Here is a 23,605-nt window from a genome sequence, read left to right as displayed (position 1 = left end):
GCATTGTGAGCTGAGTTTGCAACTATGGTGTGAAGATTGTATAAGGCCTCATGAAAAGGCAAAGGTACTTGCAGGTGCAAGGGAAAAACAACCTACAGGGAAGATTGCTGATTGCCAGCAAAGGGATGCCAAGTGCTAGCAGAAGAAACACTGGCAGGGCTGATACTGCTTAAGTTCACATCGGGGGACCTCTCAGAGAGAACACATTTCCCAAATGCAACTTGCACAGGTTGCTTTTGTCCTTGCAGGTGAGTGTGGGGTCTACAACAACTGCTAGCCTGAGAATGGGAGAAGCTGACTTACCATCACAATTTTATGTTGCTCTTCATTGCATCTGTGAGGCAAAATGGGAATTATTGAAGGAGGGATGAAGATGCCATCCAACATATGAATAATACCATTTGATGCCACAATGTCTCGCATGCTTAAGGGGATCCCTGGTTCATCCATCAGAATTCTTCCCTGATGTGGAAACACATATAATTTATCTGCATTTTAGCCTGTTAGACTGTATAAACTATGTAAAGCCAATGCAGGAAACAGATGGTACACAACATCAAGTACAACCACACAAATGGTCAGGCATCTTAGTGGAGTCACAGGCTGGATAAGAAGCAAACTAATTCAATGACCTCTTTTAAGACTAGTTTTGTAAGCAGAGGAAGAAGGAGAGATGGGCTGAAACTACATTGTTCAGAATGACATCCAGACTTTCTCCTATCTCAGGAGGTTTTGCCCAAAAGGGTTTTGATTAATACTTACATCTGCACTGATGTTGATGGTGATTATCTGGTTTGCCATGGTAACAATGTGTGGCATCATTATCAGTTTCTCTACAGTCACCTGAAATAAAAACACAAGGGGACAGCACCATGAAAACGCAGGGTCATTTTGGAACACCTTACAGGTCCTTCCACGATTCCCGCTGCTTAAAAAACATTATTAAGGGGACTTCAGTGCTTACGTTTCACAAAATCCCTTAAACAGAAACAATGGGTCGGAGGGAAATTCAGGACTTTGTGTGAATTGTTTGCAATACCACAAACACAGCAGTGCTGTGGCAGCAGCCTTGGTTTTAATTCGTTGTGTAACGGTCCAGCACAGGTGAAATCAATTCTCACTAATAGTGTCTCTTAGTAATACAGCTGCAAGTAGGGTCAGACTGGGGATTTTCAAAGGCACATTTAATAAACAATGAAAGATCAGCCAGCAGCATAACAGAGAACATATTTTGACTTAATAAATAAGCTTATTTCTAAAGGCAGAAAACAGGTAAACTGCAGCTACTGTGCCAAGAAACTTAATGATTTGAGAAGTTCTGAGAACCAAGACAATTGTTAATTTTGCGTCCAACAGGTTATTGAAGAGTAGCTCAGCTAGTTACCATGTTGTTATTCATCAATTGCAGACAAAACTAGCTTTTGCTGTTTTGTCAAAGTGTTGCTAATTTTCTCTATTGGAATTAGGAAAATCACAAGGACTGACATTTGCCCCTCAGTAAAGAATGGGGATAATATTGGCATTTCTTGATGAATGATATTGTACCATTTACGATAATGCTTGAGTATTCACTCCCTCCACAAGCTTTGTGTCTAACCTTGAACATTTCACTTGTTTATCATATAAACCAAAGCATCTTGTTGAGGCACTGCATTGATTTTACTTACCCTGCCACTACAGTACACAGCACTGTTGGTGCAAGAATTGGCAGTACCGTTTCAGACCACAGGCTCACTTGCACCTGTTCTCCATCTCCAACTTCAGCCAGTGCTGGAGCCCAAGGAGAAAGGAAAAGGAGCAGGGAGTTTGGGCCAATTCTTTCCTTGGCTGTAAATTTTGTGTCACTGCTATTAGTGTTTTAGGGAAACTGCAGGATGGAGAGTTCAGAATTAAGATGCACTCCTAATTAATAGTTTAACAAATTAAAGTGATAAGAAGGGCGTGATTGCCTGCAGCAAATTCTGCTGGACAATATTTTGATTGTAAAGGCCACCCAATTAGGGAGGAAACTCAGAGTTTTTTGAGGGAAGACCACAAGCTCTCCTTTCTGGCAAGCACTTTCACGGTAAACATTTTGCATCATCAGATCCTGAATCACATCTTTGCTCCTCCAGAGGAAGCCCAAGAAGTAGCAGCTGAAGTCATCAACAGTCCAACCTCTCTGCCAAACAACAGAGGCGATAATATGCTGGCCCAAAAGACTCCGATTATCTGGACTTAGAGTTGCCTGCCTTACCGCTGCTGAAGTGTAGATATGATGTTTCACAAGTTCCTGAAGCTTATTTATGCCCTAAGGAAATAAGACAGCATAACAATGAGATTATCTTTCAACCAATGATTGACAATGCCAATGTTTATAGCAGTGAATTCACATAGCAAATAAGTTACTTTGTCTTTCCCTACCCATAGCCTGGGTGAGGACAGAAAGCCAAGCATCATATTTAAACAATCTAGCTATCCATATTTCTCATTGCATGTTCCATCCACATTCACTTCTCTCCCAAACCCTTACAGAAACAGACAGTTTAGCTGTCCCCAGGAAGAGCAACACAGCTCAGATACGTTGCACAAGCCATTCCAGCACAGCCCAGTGCAACACAGCTCAGGATGCTTTGAAGCACTACAGGCTCTCACCTCTGTGAAAAGATAAATGAGCCTCCCATCTCTCAACTTGTCCACAGCATCGTTGCTGGGTACAAACACAGTGAAGGGGCCTGGTCCATCTAGTATTGCAGGCAGGCCGCAGTTCTGCAAAAATAATAAAAGATTTCCTTGTGGATCTAGCATGAGTTAGTGAGGGGTGTCTAACAGGAAGGGACAGGAAACTCTAAGCAACCCACTAGAGGGAGAGCTGTTGAAAAGCAAACATATACAAGAAGCAATTGGACACCAAGGACAGACATGTAATCTGACAGAGGCATAAATGGCACAAAAATATAGCTTGGATGATTAAGCCACTGGTGTGAACGCAGCTAATGTGAGCAAGGGAGTCCCGGGGTAATACTCCCTCTGCGCTTTAAACACACAAATACATATACAGAGATTAAAATTGTATTTTTGCCTCAGGAGAAAAAAAAAGATAATCCAGTCTATAATCACAGTTGCAGTTAGTGAATTTTGTAAACAACAACAGCCAAAGAGCTGAAAACAGACAGACCAAGACTGTTGTGAGCAATGTCAGAGCAGATCCTGATGACTGTAATGGAGGCAAAAGGAAAATCAGTCTGTCCCTAGTAAAAATACCAATTAAATGAATCCCAGGCAGCAGCCTTAAGGGTTTATATCCTGAGGACTGCATTTATTTAGAGACTTACACCCAAAAAAGCAGGTAACTACAATCTAGCCTGGCATGGACAGACATGAAACCTTCATTCTTTGTCCTGACAGTGGTCAAGAACTAAACATGCTTTGGAGAACAAACTCTCAAGAGAAGCGAAGGGGAAGCGGGGAGGTAGGTAGGAAAGTGGCATGTATGCTTGCCACTTGTGCCAGATCCCCTATAGATGTGAAAACTCCAATCTTCCATTGCATTTGCTTATAAAACACACAAAATAAGAAACTACACAGAAAAAAGCATCCAGAAAAAAAAGACAAATGACTGAGATGCATTTAAATGTTACTCAAAATACCCATAAAACCAGCAGCAGAATTTGCGACAGCAGCGCTGCCACACCTTCCCGGGGCAGACACACACACGTTTACCTCCAGTATGGTTTCAAATCGACTGAAGATCTCCATTGAAGCAAGGATCTGACCAATGGTTTTCTGCAAGAAGTTACAAAGAGGAAAAAAACATCTGGGGCTGAAGCAAGGTTTGAGCACAGACTGCAATACTTTTGGCCAGTGGATGTTTGTGGTTTGCATGTAAAGATCTACAGAAGACCATCATCCTCAGAGTCTTCAAACCCACTGTTTTGGACAGTTGACCTAGCAAGGACGAACCTGCAGCATCTTAGGCACAAACTCCTTCCCATGCACAACAAACCAGATTTTCCAAGGCACCATGCACTTGAGCACCCTTCTTTCTTCCTACTGCCAAGTGCAGATTAAATTAAATGAAGAGGCGACTGCCCACTGTCATTAAAACTAGAGAGACACTACTTGCTGCCATACAAAAATCAGTTCTGGGCTGGTAGGCAGTGGAGCCACCTGCAAATGAGCCCCAATGCTGAGAAAATACAATACACATGCATATTCCTGAAAACACAGAGGAAACAGATGCCTTCCTTTTTGCCACATTGCCCATGAAGACAAAGGTAACAGGAGGAATGTCCCTTCAAGCATCAAAGCTTGTGAAGGCACTTGTCTGACCTTTATTTGCAGGAACCTGCATGGCTTTTTGGCAGAAAGTGCTTCCTGCAGGACACACAGAGGCAATGAACATTATTTCAAATGGACACAGGTACAAAGGGATTTGATGGCAAAAATGTCTCACGTGATCACTGGCCTTCATTGCAAAGCCAACATCACAAGGGAAGGGAAAGTCTGAAGGAGTCCAGAGACAGACAAGCTCTGCAGGGAGCACTGTCACTGTCCTGCCATCCCAGAGCAGCTGCAAACCCTTCCAGAGAGGTACAGCTTCACCTCTAGACCTCAGACATTCCTTTTTGGAAAACATCCTCATGCAGGTCATAAGACTGAGAGCATCTTAAGTGACAGCAGATGTAAACATCAGTGACGGACATGATCGAATCCATATGAACAGCCAGAACTTGTACAATTGATAGACCATTCCCTGGGCACTTCAGCTGAAGAGCTACTGACACTTAACACTCCAACTGCTATTTAAACACACAAAATACAACCATAACATTAAACAGTCTGACTGTATAGACTAATTACAACGGTGTAACGTAAGTGCAAACTACTAATAAAACCCTAACAAATCCAAGAGCTTGTGTCTTTCTATGAGTCATTTTTTTGCAAGGAGTTAGGAGGTAACAGGGCCTGGTTTCTGCATATAGAAACAACATAAAAATCCTCAGGCATAGCAATGTAGTACCTATAGCAAAAACTTCTCCCAGCTAACAGGGAGAAGCCCTTGGCAGATCTTGAACCCGAAAACCTTACCCAGGGTCTTAAATTCAAGACATGACTTCAAAATGCAGAAGTCTAATTAATATTTGTCCCCATTTTACATATTTTTAATGCAAAGAAAACTTTTACATTATCATTTAAAAATGCAGTACAAACCAATTAAACAAAATCTACATTTGATTTTTAAGAGAACAATGTTTTTTCAACATTTATCCTGTAAGATACACCTTCTGTAAGATGCAACTGAAAAAGAGTTCATTTGCTATGGAATGATCTTACTCCTGAAAGCAGAACTTTACTCATTCCAGCACTGTAAAAGCACCACTGTGAGGTGCGTTTATGCAATGCTATTAGCTAATTTTAATTATATGCTGACATAATAGTGCCTAACAGGCCTTATCAAGAGTTGAAAACAAAATAAATAGCCTTTTCTCTTTAAAAAAGCCTCTCTGATTTGGACGTTTGATGACAAAAATAGATTTTTTTAAAGCATTCATTCTGCTATGCCACGAAACAGAAGAAATCCGAATGTCTTTGTACCTGTGAGTTTCTGAGGTTGTCCATGCTGGTTTTTTTCCTTAGGGTGTTAACTATATGTATGATGCCATTCGCTGCTGGTAGGTTCGACTGCAAAACATTGTACAGTTCCCCTGGCAGGTCTTGATATCGAAACGATGTGACATACGTCTGGACAACAAAAAAAGTTATTTTCTTGTGGTATATGTGTTTTATCGTGACAGATCTACAAATCACTGTTCCCTTCAGTGCTCTCTGCCTATGGATCAGCAAGGTGAAAGCACAACCAGAGTTACTCTGGAAAAAGTAAATTTAAGGGGTGGCCTGTGTGTAAAACAAACATCCCACCTCTACTTGAGTTTGGGTAATATTTTGATCCTGAAGGGTACTTTTATTACAGAAAAAAGACCTAATCTGGAACAGTCAGCTCTAGACTTAAGTTTGTCTGAGTGTGAACAACGCTTGATCCCAGCTCTGGATCACTAAAGGGTGCACTGACCACCAAGCAGCTGCTGCTTCAGTCTGCCAAGGACAAGGAGAGAGGCACGGTGCCTCCTGCACATGGGAGTACAAAATTTGGAGACAATCCTGGAACTACAACTTCGATTTCAACCTTTATTGGCTCATAATGCCAACAAGGAGTCTTCATAGCAAAGGTAAATGAGGCAGGTTCACTGAATTGTAAGATACATATCTGGTCCTTCCATACTGTGTACAACCATGCATTGAAGTTGAGTACAGAGAGATGTTCAAAGGGTAACCTACAAACTAAGCATCAAGGTATTGGTGCTGCAGCTATAATCACAGTTAGGGCAAGCACAACTTCCCCATGCTTTTCATTTCACCACATGCATTTCTTGAACTGCTCCTCCCTGTCCTGAACTTTAGTCCACATCACTGAGGATTCTGGCTGAAACAAAGGAAGGGGAGGGCAGACTTCCCAGATCAAAGGACTCCTGAGTAAACAAACAGGAAAGAAATTTAAAAGGAGCGTTCACAAGCTCAGCTCAGATTCCCCAGCTCCAAATAGTGCTTTGTCCTTTTGAAGCATGCAGGGTGCATGTATTACGACCTAGACCTTGAGGCCAAGGCTGGATCCTCAGAGAGGAAACATACGGCTCTCCCTTAGTCAGCTGGGAGCATGCAAGCAGGAAAAGCGCAGGATGGAGAGAGAACAGTGGATATTGGAACATATGAGTCAATTTAAAAAGGGAAAAGGGAAAAAAAAAAGCACTCCATATCAGAACATAATGATGAAAAACTCTTTGCTAGGACAACTAAGAAAAACAAAACAGAAAGAGGAGAAAAGGGAAACTGGAAGAGAAAATATTCAGCATGTGGCCACGCCCAAGCACACAATCTCCAGGGAGAAGCATTTGGTCTGAAGAGAGACTTTGCTGCATCTTCCATGTCAGCCGCAAGGATATTGTAGCTGCTAAAGGTGTAGGAAAAAGGTCTCTTCTCCAGAATATATATGCAGACCAATGAAAGACCATTTACAGTCAGATTCTGGCTAACTGGTTGTCTGCAAGACAGGAAAAGTGTTTGCTTGGGGTGTCTGGTCTTAAATCGCCTTGCTCTGGACTCCACAAAGGAGCTTGTTGTTCTGATTGCAGGCAGGTTGATTAGAGAAAAAGGTTTTCTGGTTAAGAAAGTGCACCAAGAAAACTACACTCAAGCTCCAGTCTGTCCTACATGAAAGCACCAGCCCAGGACTTCAGGAGATCCCTTACCGGGCTATCAAATGTTAGCTGATGTCCAGACAAGGTCCACACAGTCTTGGCTTTTACCATGTCTTCTAACAAATGCAGACCAGGAACAATGTGCATTCTGCACAAATGCTCAGCAGTTGTATCCTTTGGGGAATAAAGACCACAGAAAGAAGATAAATCACATGTTCTTTCAAAAAACTCATTTACTGGAAGAGCCGTAACACTACCTTTGCCTCAGCTAACACAGGGGAATTCTTACAGTACGAGACTGAGCTGCCCTCTTCATTTTGGTTCACTGGAGTAGCACTGTGGCAAATCTTTTGCTTCTGTTTGTGCACACACTCAAACACAGGGAGACTGATTAATTTTCCCATGACTTTAGAGGAATTCCCTTGACAGAAACCTGTCAGACTTGGACAATTTAAAAACTATCCTTGCATGCTCTATGTTATAAAACTTGCTGAAGCCTCCCATACGCAATCTTACAGGTGGTCTAAGCTGCTGAATTTACATTTAATTTCTTCCTTTTTTTCTGGGCTTTCCATCACTGGTGTTTTTTTAAGATGATCCTGTGCCAATACTGATTTAGGTGGAACTGACCCTTATGGGAACAGGTAGACTAGATAACTCAGGGGCCTTTCCTGATGTATTTTCTATGAATCCAGAAGTTACTATGACTGAGGCACAGAGCTTGACTTGTGTTAGCGGAAACTTCAGCTTAACAAGGAGGTAGCTCATGTCCCAGGCATCTGTAGGTTAGGAGTTGCTCCCTAGACTTTGTGAGTTCCTGCTGCTGCACAGATAGCTTTGCCATCAAGCAAAGGAATGATATTTCTAAACCAGTTGGAAATGTAAAGTTCAAATGGGGTTGGTCTGCCTGGGTTATGTTTAAGACATTTACTTCTCGTATCCAAGTGCTAGCTGCAAGCTAGCTGCCACCTGACACACAACGGGCACCTTGCCTAGCATGCAGTTAAAATCCCTACTGCTGCATTTGTAGCTCATGTGTGCTGATTTTTAGCTCTGTCCTGGGAAAATGGCATATATACATTCTCACCCTAATGATGGATAGGCTGGTTGCAGGTCTAACTGGGCAAAAACTACTGCAAAAGAAAACAATTTAGTTAAAAAATTTTTAAAAAATAATGATATGACCTGCAGGACCTACTTGCTGAAGCCTAGAATTCTCAAACTCTTGTCCTGGCTCCCATAGCAGTTTTCTTCAGCCCTTCCGTCCTTGCTTTCCCAATTAACAAAATGAGCTCTTCTGAAGAAGCTGACACCATACCCACACCTAGAGCCAGAGGCCCAAAATCCCATACTTTGATGAAAACCCCAGCCCCTTTTGAAATCCCTACCCTCAAGTAGTGAAAAGCCACTTAAAGTTTTGAGAATAGTCACACACAGGAGGTTTGAGCTTTAAATGAAGAATGGCCAGAAAAACTTACACTTCCTGACATTAAAAACATACTCTGTCAATATTGAAAAGAGAGATGTTTTAAAAATAATGTGAGAGATATAACACCCTCTATGGGACTGCAACTCAACCAGACAATGAAGAGTCTTCCTAAGAGATTGCTTCTATAAATACTACCTTCCAAAGTTCCTCTCTCACATGTCAATCCGTTTTTACATGCTGCAAAACTCAGGCATGGAAGAATCCCAAGACAACAAAAATTTGCTAAAATCTGGAAAACTTACGTTAAATTCCATGCTATCATGAATCGAAAGAAGGGATGGTACAAAGACTGTGAAAGGCCCATATTTAGTCAGCAACACTGAGCAACCAGAAGCTGTAAAAAAAGTGGCAACATGAAGTAGTTATTTGACATATGGATTAACTCCAGCAATAATTATTCTTCTTGTTAACAGCACAATTCAAGCTACACATTTTTGGCCTGATGCAAGTAACTAGTACTTGCTTACAAGGAACCAGAGGGACTTTGGTATTGCTACCACAGCCCAGCTTGATTGCTAGGAGTTTTAAGCACATTCCCATGAGATTTCTGAAGGATTGCTGGTGACTTTGGTCCACTGCAAATCATTAGGTTTTAAAGTCCCACTGCACAGGATTTAGGAACCCAGAGATCTTCATGCAGTTGCCTGTAGCACAAATCATTATGGAAAATGTATGCAGAAAATAAGTGTTGGCCACAGTGATATCTAGCAGAGAGGGGTATTCACAAAAGCTAAGCTGAGCTTTAAGTCTTATCTCTATGCTCCTGTTAAGTTAGTGGAGACAGAGAAGACTGTGCAGAGGATGAGCTGGAGAAGGTTTCTAACATAAACATGCTTTGACATGAGCTAAAGTGTTCTCATTCTTCCCTTGGATTACAGCGAGGCAAGAATTAACCTTTGTAGTTATCACTCCCCACTTGCAGTACATGGGTTCTAAAACAGAAAAGCAAATCCTCACTCAGGAAGTACCATGGCGTGTAGAATAAAGCCTTTTCATCTCTATAACAGCCACTAACATGTGCGTGCTGGCAAGGAGGCAGTTTAAGGGCTTTGTAGATGTTCTACTAAGTAGAGGACCTATGGCACACCAGGCTCAAGCATCAAAGCTAGAAAACTCAGCGACAGCTGAAAGATTGCTGAGCCTTCAACAGAGACACTGCGGGTGGAGGCACACTGGTGGTTTGGTACAAATGCGTTTGAATCACACCTCCAAGGCACATTTTCCTTCTTCTGCAGATATGGAACCTCCTTCACTGGGGCTGTTAAATACCTAATATACATCCACAGCGCTCTCTGCAACAGTCCACTCAATTCACAGTCTGGAATGGGTGGTAAGAGTCCAGAGATGTGACATGCTTGATTTTGCAGCCCATGGTCATACACTGTGAAAAAGATCTATCACGCTGAAAACCTCTCAGTCTTTTCTGACACACTTGTCCCCACATTTGCCCCATTCCCCAAACAAATTCAAAAGACATTTACCAAACATTTTCCTGGCGACGCTTAATTTCCTAGCAAACCTTTCTCGTGAATTATGATGACTTATCTCACTCAAGAGATCTTTATAGCAATTTCTCCCATCTCCAATCTCCCCTTCTTTACACACACAGCTAGGAGACAAGAATGGAACATAACAAACCATTATAGAACAGTTTGCAACACTTTTAACAAATGTGAGTGCAACATGTCAGTATCTACACTTGAAAGACAAATTCCATCTTTAAGGTGTAGGTAAGAGCATAGTAACTTCTGCCTAAACCAACAGGAAAAAAGATGCACTCTTCTGGAGTGCAAGCAAATTTGGACCTGCCCAAAAAGAACACAGATGCTCGGATACAATCAACATAAAGATTGTCTGCTTTAGCGTTCAGGGTACAGATAGCCACAATATACTTATTGACACCTTTCTAACTAGATATTCAGTCAGTACCAGTCATCACAGCATCTGAAAATTTGAGGTAACGCGTAAAAACCACAGGCTAAGTGAAAATGTAGGAAATAGTTCCTATGTGACCCCTCAGCTTCAGTGAGAAGTGCCAGCTCAACCACATCAGTTAGCTATGGTTCATCTAAGACTTAATGAGAGCTCCAGACAGGCTAATGACTTTTCCAGAAAAGCTTATCTACATGTGAAAATCTCCGTCCTGATTCACACGGATTTCTAGTCATTACTCTGAGACTACTTAAGATCATTGGCCGATAACCATGTTTTTTCCCGTTTGGGTTTTGTCCAAGTATCGGCACTGCTCTCTCTGTTTCAGGGATGCAAAGACATGCGACACAGGGGAGGCATCTGATGTGACTTCAGCCTCAGAGGGCTGAGTGCCAGCTGCTGGGGAACACATCCACTGAGGCAGAGCCTGTGCTGAACACCGTGTCCTGCCCTTTGCTAGCGGATCTGCAGAAAGGGAAGCCACCGTGTTTCAGTTCTGGCTCAGAGCACACAATGAACAAGTGGATGCCAACAGTTTTAGCAGCAATGGAGAAGGAAGGGTCAAGGAGAGGGATTGCTCCTTCCCTCTTCACTCTCGGTGAAGCTCCACCTTTTCTTGGCAACACACGAAATCCTCGGTGTTTCTTCCCTCAACTTCCCCCTCCCCTGTCAATCTGCAGCTCTAACTCATTTCTTGCTTGCAGGCCTGAGCAGGAGGAGAGCCAAAGACAGCCCTCAGAATCAAATGTGGGCAAAGATGACCAAACAAAAGTCATGTCTCCCTTTTAATGACTGATAATTAATTTATAATACCCTACTACTACCACCAACTTGGGTAGCTACATTCCTATTTCACATCACAGAAGTCTCTGATGCCCCAGATTTAAAGCATCTCGTGACCCACACACCAAAATTTACAATGACTGATGTAAAACTCTTTACTTTCAATGGGCTTGTTACAAACAGGCTCTTCTCAAAAGATGACTCTGGCCCATTCTCCTCAGTTAGCTCTCAGTTTCTTCAAAATTCAGCTCCTCCAAACTCAGTTTCCATTTTAGCTGCAGAATAAACTTCTTTAATAGCAATCTTTAAGCTGGCTTACCTAGGATACCCCTGGGAATTAATTTCGCACGTAGAAGTCATGTCACAAAAATACTGCCGGCAATTGTTGGGAAATGCAGAACACTCAGACGAAGGAGTTCTCCTACTCATCCCAGGCTTGCAAACACAAGATGCCTAGGAGAAGACAACACAGTGACTGCAGAGCTGCATGCACCATATTTTATCCAGTAAGTTACCCTACAAAAGAGCTGTCTGTTTACCCTTTGCAAAACCTAAGGTGAGGAGAACACATTTGACCAACACAATGGTGTTCTCATCTGAAGAGCTTCTCATCTGGCCAGTTTTCAGACCCTTGCAGGTTGCTGACGTGCTGTCATTGCCCCTTACCTCTCCTGGACGTCTGTAGACACAAATTGTAGAGTTTTCTGGGCAGCCTCCATTGTTATCAACACAAGGGTTTATGGGCTGGCAAATCCTTCCATCTCCTCGATATCCTTCTTTGCAGGTACATTGATACTTTCGTGGTCCAAGAACCTTACACATGGCAAAGGGGGAGCATGGAGAAGCAGCACAAGGATCCTGAGCTGCAATTAAAGAGATGAGAGGTGAGAGTAACCAAATTTCTGTTTTCAAAACAGCACATACAGCAGCCACAGCAGAATGCAAAAGGCCTGTAAAGAATGGAATATAAGAAATTGGAACTAGATGATTTTAAGGTCCCTTCCAGCCCAAACCATTCTACAAGTCTATTAATTTATACTATTAAACTTACAAAATTTCACAGGAAAATAAAATCATTTCAGACAGCAGACATTTTGTTTGTTTTTTTTTTTTAATCTGAGGAATTTGGATGACACATTCTTCATGTTACATCAGTAGCAGAAATGTGAGTGACAGAGAATGCTTGGATTTATTTCTGAATTTATATATATTTATATATATATGAGAATATATGAAACTGCAGTTTGGTCAGGAAAAACTGCAAAAAGCTAGTGAAAACAGAGCTATCCATATCTAGCTAATCACATTAATCTTATTGACTTTAATAAAACCAATTCACGAACTCAAATTTGAAATCAGTGAAGAAATCCTCCAGTTAGATGCCTTATTATTTAAACTGGTACAGACTCACCAATATCTCATTGTCACGGTTATTCAGTACATACTTATAAGCGAGTGCTGGATGGAACATGCAAGTCTAATTCATTTATTGCTTTCATGAACAAGTGAGAGGAAAGCAAAAAAACTTAGCCCTTAATCTTAAAGGGATTCCTAAAAATCAGGTTCTTAAACCTCTGCAGTGAAGTAGGCATTGTATGCACAGTGATCAAATTAATCCAGAGACACCAGTGCAATAAGATTTTTCCAAACAGGGGACCATTTAGGGTCATAGAAGTTTCTCACCTTGGCAAGTGTTCCCACTTCTTCTGTAGCCCATCTTGCATTCACACGTCGCGGTCCCAGCCCTTACCACACATTCACTGTTGGCCTCGCAGGTTACGCCTTTGCACAGGGGAAGCTCTGGAATCACACAGCAAAGACAGTTTCCCTTTGAGCACCCATGGCACTGTTGGAAGATACAACTTACCTTACAAAATATCTGGAAATTAAGGTAAATGCGGTTTCCAGAGGCCCCTAAGCTGGCATAATAGCTAGGGAATGTGAACAGGGCGGACATCTCTGAATCACTGGCAGCCTAGGTAGTCAGGTCCCAAAAGGCTTAGAGAGAAGAAATGATCTATCTGGTTTCCAGAGAAAGAAAGAACAGAGGCACAAAGAGATGATACATCTCAGCCACTGTCACAGAATGGGGAGCAGGCCCCAGCTTTTCCCTCTGTCTAGATCTCCAGTGCTCAAACCATCTTCCCTCTACGTTCCCAAGCTATTCATTGCCTCCCAGCTCCTTTTGGGACACATGCATCCAAGCCCATACCATCGTTTAGCTCTACCAGCCCCTCTGCAGCTGTCAGTGTATTTACCTTGGTCACATCTGGGGCCAGTGTAGCCTCCATAGCAGGTGCAGCTTCCATTCCCAGCGACGCCGCTGTTGCATTCCCCATGCACGCAGTCACACACTGCAAGGGAAGTCCAGACAAACCTGACCTTCAGCTACAAGGCAGTGCACAGGGTCCAGGCACACATGGGCCAACTGCCCCGGTGCTTGGCACCCCGATTTCATGCTAATAATCCACAGGAAATGTAGCTCCTTTTAAAAACAGGCCATGCCAGCCAGAGCTTATCAAGGGCAAACTGAATGCCCTGAACTCAAGAAGACAAAATACTGCCTGGTAAGAACAAGAATGCAAGACCTAGACCAGCTTTTCAAGCACATGTTTTAACTTCCCACTCCTCTAAGTCTCCTGCAGCCAGCGTAGAAGGAGGCAGCGTTATGAGAGCCCAGCACATCTGTGATCCCAGCACTGGTGTCGTGTGAGCACAACCACCAAGGCCACACATATCTCACCTGTGTGGATACAAGGGAACCAGGAGCTGGACAAAAAGGGCTTCATTAACAGTCAGGCTGCACTGGTTTAAATCGTTTCCAAAAATGCCATTCATGAGAAGCAGCACTGTGTGCATTAATTTTGTAGGGAGGGCAACAAGGAAGAAGTTGGGAGACAAGTGAGGCAGTTACAGGAGTCTGGAAAACAGTTGGGAAGTGAGTGTGGGTTGCTTCAGGGATGTAGCAACAGCCTGGCTAAAAAGAGAGCAGAAACTGTGATAGCCCTGGTAAGGGGAGAGAGAGATTTACAACAGGAAAAATGGACAGACTTGAGTGAAGTACTGAGAATCATTTATCTAATGGGACTGTGGAGAAGGGCACAAAGACAAAATGCCAGGACAGCTGGTATTGAACACTGCCAGCTGGCATCCCCTCCTCCTCTCCAGCACCCTTCCTCATTCAACCTCCCGCTCCTCCTCCTTTGCTCTCAGTTTTTTTTGTGGAGGTTTCACTTGAATAACTCATTCTTACCTGACTGACAGTCTGGGCCAAAACGATTTTCATCTCGGCAATTCTGGCACGCAAAACCACTGTATTGCTCCTAGAAGGGCCCCAAAATGTCCCAGATGTTATTTTTCTGTATCACTGCGTTTTTTCACACACTGTTACAATTCAAAGTCTCTCCCCATTTCTGATTTTCTGTGACAGCTGAAGCAATACAGTGAAGAAAACTGATCTTTTCAGTGCTCTTGTAGTATTAACCAGCCCCCATGGCAAAGAAGATCACAGTGAAAGCCGACACACAGCAGGCATGCAAAACGCCAGCAAAACTCTGGTGGGCACTGGGGAAACAATGTCCTGATTACAAACCAATAGTAAAGTACCAGCTGGCTTCTGATATCTCTCTGAAAAAGGAATTTGGAATTCACTAATGCCAGTGAGACTTTCAACATAGATTTTACAGGGCGTGGGGACCTTCGGCATATATTTTAATTTATATAAGGTCTCTTTGAGTTAAATCCAAAATCAGCTTTCTCAAAGAAGGGCCCATGAGGTAGGATTTTAGCTCATGATGCTATTAATTAAGGATGCTGTAAACACATACAGTTCCTAAGACAGAATTTCACGTCTGACACTGATCCATTAAGCTGAAAATTTTAGAAAAACATGATTCAAGTGTGCAGGAGTTGTTTATGCTTTTGTTGTACTAAGTCTGGAGCTGCAAAGGAAAAAACAAACATCTGTCCTAAATTCTCTTCTTCATTTCTCCTGCTTTTCCTGAGAGAGGGAGGACCTGCCTGCCAAGCAGCAGGACCAGTTCATTTGAGAAATATATCATCCAAGCCTGGAAAAGGTGCAGCTCATTAGCAGCCAAGTATCTCAGAGCTTCTTGCAGCCACAGACAAACACTGATTATTTAAATTGATCAGAGGGTTAAATTAATGCAATTCTTCTTTAATTTCCTACTAGAGATCCTTCCCAACTCCATATCCTCACCAACAGTGTCTTAGTGCTATTGCAGATGACACCAGCCTTCTAGGAAAACCACAGACACTGATGCTGGAATGAAAGAAACTGCTAATGACCTTGCAGGCAAAAGGGCCTTCATCCAAAGCACCTGCACACACGCTATACAACTACATCTGACAAAAGCACATCACCTCCAGAATAAACCACACACTGACCTTGCAGATGCAGGTCCCGTTTTGCTGTATACCATCCAAACATGTCCCATGGCCACTGCAGGGATTTTGAGAGCCACCCGGACACTCTAGAAGGCAAGAGACAGGTGAGACAAGATTAAACAACCAGCACTGCATCCCCCTTTCCATCTCCTCTCCCCCCAGGCATGCCAGTTGTGCAAAAGTGTGGCCTCCTCACCTGCAAAGCCCCTGCCTGCTTATCCAATACACCTAACGCTGGCCCAGAGCTGGTGAATATGGCCAGGAGTGGCACCAATGGGCAATGTGGCTGCCAGCTAAGAAAAGCCCGGTATTAAAAGTCTAAGGAAAAGTCCCAGTGGAGCGTAACTATTACAACAAAATTTCAGCAAAGGCACTGAAACATGTTTTGAGGTTGATCCACTGCTACCAGCATCAGTGAGAGGCAGAATCAACCACCTGAGGGCAGTTCTGAAACTCAGGACAGGTGGGAGCCTGCTTTGCAAAGCCATTGAGCATTTTCAGCTGGGAATGTGCTCAGACAAACACAGTCCACACATCTTCAGAGTGGGGTACTTCCAAATTCTGGGGACTATTTCTGAAAGTATTAGACATGTGATTCCTCTGACAAAGCCAATTGCTTATTCACACCACTTCTGTGAGAGAACAGGCTCAAGCTCTCAAACAACCTTCTATTTTCTGCAGGACTGGAGAGCATCATTCCCTATTCCAGCAATCAGTCAATCATATGAGAAGTGTTCAGCTTAATAGGTCTTCTTTTGGATTTTTGCAACAAGACGAAACAAATTCTCTTTACTTGGCATAAACCTGAGTGGGAAATTTGGGACAGTTATTTTCATATTGGGTTGGAATTGCAAAGTATTTTCTGTGGCTGAACGGCTGACTAACTCCAGACTATACAGGAGAGCACGTGGCACATGCACTGCAGACCAGAGGGACATCAGAAAGAAATATCTTCCTCTTCCTTTGGAAACTTTCTTAAAGAGGAACAAAAACATCCCTTTCCAAAAGATTATTTTTAAAGAAGAGACAAAAGGAAGTTCTACCAAAGGAGGTTATGTTATGTGTTAAATGTAAGAGGATTCAACTCATCTGAAGCAAAGAGATTCCTTCCCCATTATATTCCCAGACAGAAAACAAAGACCTTGTGAGTTTTTGAGGAATAATGAAAATTAATCACCTCAATGCATATTTAATGTCTCCTATTAAAACTAGTGTGACTTACACAACAGCTAGAGAGTGCAATAAAAAGTTCAAAAACTTACCGGAGCACTCCGAACCCCAGAATCCTGGACAGCACCTTTTCTCCTCAATTTCTTTCTTACATATGTGATGGCATCCTGGCAGGGAAAGCGTATTTTCTCCTAACTTGACAGTGTATCTTAAAAAGAACAATGCGACGTTCATGATTACAACACAAACATACCACATGCCTGTTGGAGGGGTTCTAAGCAATCTCATTGCAGTGCACTGAACTCTGAACGAAGGACAGGCACTCATTCACTCTGCCATACGTGCACACAATAGTCTGCACTTGGGTTATGTCTTCTCTGAGGATGCCCATTGATTTGAGCCTCAAAGATTGGTTACAAGAAATCTGCCAGGGAATGGATGTGAGACAGGACCTTGGGCAGTCTGAGGGTATCAGGACAGAAACCTTGGATGCTGGAGAGTTAGACAGCACAGAAACAAAGTCAGGATCTCCAGGGTGACACAGCATTGGACTTCACACTCAAATAACCTTGAAAGAAAACAGTCTCCTTGCAGGACTTGTCCCTTTCTGTCTTGCACTAAAGATTACAGATTGGGATGCTGGAAATTTGGATTTAATAGCTGTGTTATTTCTCTACACAATCTTGGACAAATCCATTAAATCTACAAAAGAAGTATCTTCTTTTCAACCCTTCATCCATCACCTCTACGCACAGGGTATAAGCCCTTGACGGCAGCATCTCCTGTTCTGCACGTATGCAGTACAGGACTATTCTTGGGTCTGTCCAACAACCACCACAAGAGCAGATAACACTCAGAAAAGCTGCATACACTCACATTATTCTTACACTTCATTTTATTTTTGGCACAACATCCTTCCCAAAAGGAACTTGGAAATTGTCTCAATAGCACTGCCGCTTTGGCTTCAATCTGACTCCTATGTGTGTCTGTGCAAAAACTGCTATAGACTGCAAAACTGTCACAGCTATTTTTAAAGTATTTTGACAGAATAGCAAATCGCAGAAAACAGTAGACAATGGAGCTACATACTAACAGTTAACATTCACTACTGAATAGATACACAAACAATAATCTATAGTGTTTCATTTTTTAAAAACTTCCTGGTAAATTCAGTTTTCCTTCACCGTTTTCCTATTAGAGCCAAGCTCAACAGAATAAAAGCAAGGAACACATGAACAAACAATTGTCATAAAGTGAACTAGGAAGGTAAAAAGTTCAGAGGATTATTGCTGGAAGCTGGGAGGATATACAAGGGGAACTATCATTATATTATTTTCCTAATAATCCACTATGGAATTCTGGGTCTATATCAGGTTTCCATGCTAGACAGACCGCTGTTAAGTTGCTACAGCAAGATGAACAAACTCAGATTATTTAGTGCAAGTTAGAGGTAATCATCTGTGTATATAGAGACTTACGTCCAGCAAAAAGTCCATGGGATTTGCAAGGAGACAAACCAACAAAGATAGGGTCCATACAACCATTTTTATGCATCTGAAAACAAAACTGCTTGGATCTCTACAGCTCAAAAAACATGTATGTTCTCCTGAAGGCACACACACTACCGCTTGCATAGCAGGGCTGCACCAAAACATTAACGTGGTTAGGAAATAGGCCTTACCTGCAGTCCCGCACTCCTAATCCTTGCGTGGTCTTTAACCACCCTCTTGGACAGAACACTTTAGGCGCTGCAGCACAAGCGGTACACGCTGTATTCAAGGTAAACATTGTCTTGACATTGCATCGCATGGATTGTAACTTAAAAAGAAAAAACAGAATGTAAATCAGCCCAAAATTAAAACGTTAACCTAGTCACTCACCTTGCCAACCTTTAATATGTTTATCAACATTGCACCATTCTTTAGACACCACTGGGGAGGGCAGCGGTCAGTGCAGCTGCTGGGAGGTGCATCGCACACTCATATAGGCTAAAGCATCATGTCACTCTGATGCGTGCTACTCTGCTTGGATCTCAGCTAGAAGGCAATAGGGCAGATCACAGCTACTTTATCTTCCCCCTACACCTCACAGCAAAAATTCTAACCATTTCTAAAATAATCATGACTGTGCACTGTTCATTTAAGCTGATCTTTTATAAGCATGTGGTAATGGTATGTGAGGACAAGCCCTAAATCAATAACCCTTGCCAGAAGACACTGAACTAAAATGCAACACGGCATTTCTCTTTTCCATGCCATTGATATGGTCCAGTTCACTGGAGGTTTCATTGCTGTTCCACAGGTCTGAAAAAACAAATGTGTTAGTTCAGTCTATTTCCCAGAGCTCAGGAGCTGCTCACACAAATAGTTCTCAAGGCAATTGCTTTCGAGAAGGTGCAGGGGGGTGTGTGGATTAAAAGGAAAGATGCTCTGCACCTCTCTGACTACCTGGGTGCCCTTAGGTGAGAAGGATGCCATAAACACCGGCAAGAAGATCAGGTAGGAGACTTAGATAATTCACATGTCTGGTGATAAATTCAGCACAAGTGCTTCCACCCAGCCAGAACAACTTAAGGGGTTCAGGTTTCCTCACAGGGTTTTTCTGTATCCCTGTACCTACCAACCCTCCTTCCCCAAATGAAACACAGCCAGAGCAGGTGAAAAACGTACAGCCTCAGAGCAGATCATCATCATCATATGCCAACTTGTCATTAAAGCTCATGATTTCACCCCAAAAGCATTTCCTTGAATTTCTAAACTCCTGAAGTCAAGCAACTGCAGAGAAACCTCATTGCTCATTTATAAAAAAAAGACAATGTTTGCCACTGCCGATGGCAGCGAAGAGCTGGGAGACATGGACTGTGTTTGCGCCAAAAGGTCACTGGCTTCAAAAACAACACACAGCTCACCTCAACTGTGCCTCTACAGGCACTGTATTTTCTAGAAATAAAAATATTAGATCAAATTTTGGGAGGAGGCCTTGATCTGTGATTTTTTAAGCCATTCCTGAACAATGTTGCTAATGCAGAAGCTCTCCCATGCCCAGAACTCCTTGTTTTGGATTCCCACCAGAAATTTGAGCTTTTCTTCCTCTGAACCTAAGCCCAAATGCATACATTTGCCTCAAGGCAAGGGAGGAAGCCCACGGTTTCCCATCAGTTATCAACAGCTCAGGAAGGCCCTCCCAGATGGTAGCCAGCAGACCCTGTCAGGAAAACCTCCTGAGAGATAACCCGCAAGTCCCAGGTCCACAGGGACGTCACCCTGGAACAGTTTCCTGACTCACACCCACGTTCCTTCTGCCTGGAGTTATTGAGCTTTTTCTTGTCTTCACAGATCCATCTTCTGCAGCCATTCATGCAAGAATGCTGCCCAATGAAGAAAGCGATTTCCATGTCTGTGGTTGCCCTTCACATGGATGTTAATTTCTAGTTGTGCATCTGGGGCTTTCCTTACTATTAACAGTGACCTCCACTTCTTTTGGTGGCAGAATCTCCAAGGAATCTCTTATGCCAAGGACTCCCTTGCATCATAAACAGTTCAAAACCAATCTGAGAGCCACCAAATCCACGTATACATGTCCTGTGAGCACAAGCTTTACTAATTCTAGCCAGCAGGACAGAGGTCAGTTTTGCTGTTCCTCATGTTTCCACCCCACTGGCACACAGTGCAGTCTGAGGAGATTTCCCCTTTTTCACGGAGCAAAACAGAATAGACAGCCAATATGGATGGATAAATGAGGTGCTACCTCCAGAGTACTCAGTGTCCAAGATCAGCAGTGCCATTGATGGGGTGGGGAAGAAGTTCATCCAACCAGCTGACTCAAGAACAACTTAGGACTCCAAATTAAAGGTGAGCTTTTGAAAGGAGCCAGTTGAAGCCAGGAGCACAGTTCTAACAGAACGGTACTTTTCATGCCTTTCTAGTCCCATCAAGTCCCAGCTTCACTGAGACAATGCCTCAGAAAGAGGAATGGGAAGACTTCCAAAGAAGAAACACACAGGTGGATGCCTTCCCATGAAGTTATGATGTTGATAGTGTCAGAATTACCCCACAAGACATTATCAGGTGTCTGAGCCACCCTATCTGTATGAAAAAGACCGCACAGACAGTAGAGCATGAAACACTAAATTAAAGCTTCTATTTCATCTTTACTTCCAGGCATCAGGAGTTGGCTGTCAGACACAGCTGGGCCATTAAATGTGTTCTCTATCATGGTGCTGGAGGAAGACAACATTGTTCGCATATTATTCCATTTTCCTTCTCTTTCCTTCATCAATGTGGCTCTTCTTCTAAATGGAGATGGACACTGGGAGAGGAGAATGGCTATCGCTCCTCCCTGTTGGCATCTTTACTTATTTGCAAGCCTCTAAGACAAGACAGTTATTGTGGAACCTCCCCCTACCCTGCCTTCCTGTAACACTTCGTGAGCTTTAGGTAGCTTTCCAGTAAGATCTTCCCCTTTTTATAAGGAAATACGCTTGTGTCAGCAGGAACGGCAGGAGGAAAGAGGAAGAAAACAGCTATGTGGAAAAAAAAATAAAAAAAATATTTCCCTTCTTACTTGAGTGACAGAACTGATGAAGTAGTAGTTTTCTGGAGTGCTTTGCTTCTTAGGAAAGCAGAAGAAGGAATCAAGAGAGAAATGCAACGGTCTGGATACTCCAAGTTTGGAGAGGATAAAAGACAGACAGGAGTTTGAGTCAGAGGTGGCTCTTGGGGCACGGCCTCATGGAAAACAATGATGTGGTGCTCCCTAGGGCTCCTCTGTGGCTGCTGTTGTAAATTTGAAGATGCTGGAGAGGAAGCAGCGAGAGGGAATGTGTGCCCCTGTGATGCAGCGATGCCACCTGGCAGGCCCAGAGTCAACGAGGTGCATGGTGGCAACATCAGGGAAAGGGGGTGAAAACAGTCACCATGCTGACCAGGTGATATTGTGAGCCTGGACCGTACCACACTTTGGGTACAAAGCAACAGGAAAGGAAGACTGGTGCTCTCAAACAGCTCCAGAGTTCAAGGAGGCTTTTAACACAGAAGACATCTAGCTGTGGCTGAAAGAGGTGAAGAGCCTGTGCCCACCCTGAGCTCAGCCTACCAGGGCTGGACTCTGCTCTCCCTGCACTCACACGCACATGCACGAGCAGCTGCTGCCCTCTCTGCTCAGCTGAGACACATCTGAGCTGCTGGATACTGCCGTGCTTCCTTCCCTTCTCTCGCTCTCACACAGATGCCCCCTTACTTCTCAAGTGCTCATGTTTCTCTTATTCCACCTCAAGAAAATAAGCTGGAGAGTTTTTTTAAGGACTAGTTTAATTCCCCTCATTTTTGCCCTTTATCTTCTCCTCTCAAACCATAACACAAATCCTATTGCATGACAAAACCTCAAGGAAGAAAGAAAAACACATTTGGACGTCAGTGTTCGGCTCCAACAATCCTGGGAGCCAGTTCTGGAAACAGTCATTATCTAATGAATCACCAAGTTTCCAGTGCATTTGCCCTTTACAAAACAGAGCTTAGACACATGCCTGAGTCATTATAGTCATGCACCTCCCCAAGAAGTTCTCAGCAACACTTTGGCTGAACAGACCAGAGGCTCCTGGACACAAAAACCCCTCGCGTTTGTCCAAGGAAGGCACTTTTTGGCACAAGAATGAACAATTAAGTTCAGAGTACACGTAACACAAGATCTGCTGTTGCTCTGGGTGTTTCCCACCATCCCAGCTGCAGCGCACAGGAGGCAGAGAGGGATGCAGAGAGCATCCTCTCATCTTCCACCCGCCTCCACTCCACCTCCAGCACAGCCCGGGACTGGCTTCCTCCCAGCAGAAAAACTTTCAGGGCTCTCACACAGAAAACAAGTCAGGCAAACAGATCCGCTGTCATGTTTGAGCCTGAGGTAATATCACTGAAATAAAGCTAGCACAAAATCTCTCTTTTCTCCCCTAATGGCCCCTGCAAGGCTCCTGCAAGACAATGGAGGCCTCTTGTGGAATCACAGCACTTCTATTGCAATCAAATCCAATAGCCATCCTCTACTATATTGGACAAGACCTCCTTAGACCCTTGCTTTTCCTTACCTCCCATTGTATCCTTTCAAACATTTCTTATCTTTCTCCAAAAAAGAGGAAAACTGAGGAAAAACTCTAAAAAGAGGTTATTTTTCCTGGATTAAATAAACTGCTCCAGAAGTGATTCAAGACATTTCTCTTCTATGTGAGTGGGGGTACTCATTACCTGACATTTCAACTGTTTCACACCAAGCCAGCCACCTCAGTGACTGCAGAAATCAACAAAGTGCCTCAAAGTCAAGAGACAAAAATTTCCACTTACACCAGCTGAAGCTGTGAGCCCATGACTCTGAATGCGCTTCTATACTGGAACCCATCTGCTTGGAACCAACCAAACAAAAACCAGCAGTACTGACACTTCTTCAAACCATGTCTGTGCACGTCACCTTAATTAACCCACAAGCTTGAGGGTTCATACCTTATTTGTATGCTTATTAGTCATTTATGGCCCTTTTATGAAAGGCTCCATACAAAGCTTCCACCCGAAGTCCTGACCCTGAAGCATCTTTTCAGTGCTCTGCC

The 23,605-nt window shown here is 43.2% G+C and overlaps 1 protein-coding gene across 2 annotated transcripts in view; it reads right to left on the bottom strand.

Annotated features, from left to right (window-relative positions):
• The window catches only part of STAB1 (stabilin 1), a 58,687-nt gene that overhangs the window by 32,833 nt on the left and 2,249 nt on the right, over positions 1 to 23,605 (bottom strand). For both annotated transcript variants that reach the window (XM_065075109.1, XM_065075108.1), the window contains exons 3-19: positions 18,698 to 18,834; positions 17,109 to 17,224; positions 15,847 to 15,932; positions 14,693 to 14,762; positions 13,698 to 13,793; positions 13,123 to 13,239; positions 12,106 to 12,302; positions 11,759 to 11,892; positions 10,206 to 10,333; positions 8,967 to 9,058; positions 7,287 to 7,409; positions 5,578 to 5,724; positions 3,703 to 3,765; positions 2,635 to 2,748; positions 2,237 to 2,290; positions 763 to 843; positions 304 to 462 (exon numbers count right to left, since the gene is read on the bottom strand). In XM_065075109.1, coding sequence (XP_064931181.1) covers positions 304 to 462; positions 763 to 843; positions 2,237 to 2,290; positions 2,635 to 2,748; positions 3,703 to 3,765; positions 5,578 to 5,724; positions 7,287 to 7,409; positions 8,967 to 9,058; positions 10,206 to 10,333; positions 11,759 to 11,892; positions 12,106 to 12,302; positions 13,123 to 13,239; positions 13,698 to 13,793; positions 14,693 to 14,762; positions 15,847 to 15,932; positions 17,109 to 17,224; positions 18,698 to 18,834 — 1,914 coding nt within the window. The remainder of the gene's footprint in view (positions 1 to 303; positions 463 to 762; positions 844 to 2,236; positions 2,291 to 2,634; positions 2,749 to 3,702; positions 3,766 to 5,577; positions 5,725 to 7,286; positions 7,410 to 8,966; positions 9,059 to 10,205; positions 10,334 to 11,758; positions 11,893 to 12,105; positions 12,303 to 13,122; positions 13,240 to 13,697; positions 13,794 to 14,692; positions 14,763 to 15,846; positions 15,933 to 17,108; positions 17,225 to 18,697; positions 18,835 to 23,605) is intronic.

Source organism: Columba livia, chromosome 10, assembly GCF_036013475.1.
Source record: "Columba livia isolate bColLiv1 breed racing homer chromosome 10, bColLiv1.pat.W.v2, whole genome shotgun sequence".
In the NCBI taxonomy this organism is placed as follows: Eukaryota; Metazoa; Chordata; class Aves; order Columbiformes; family Columbidae; genus Columba; species Columba livia.
Note: the sequence above shows the minus strand (reverse complement) of the source record. Positions and strands in the feature narration are given on the sequence as shown.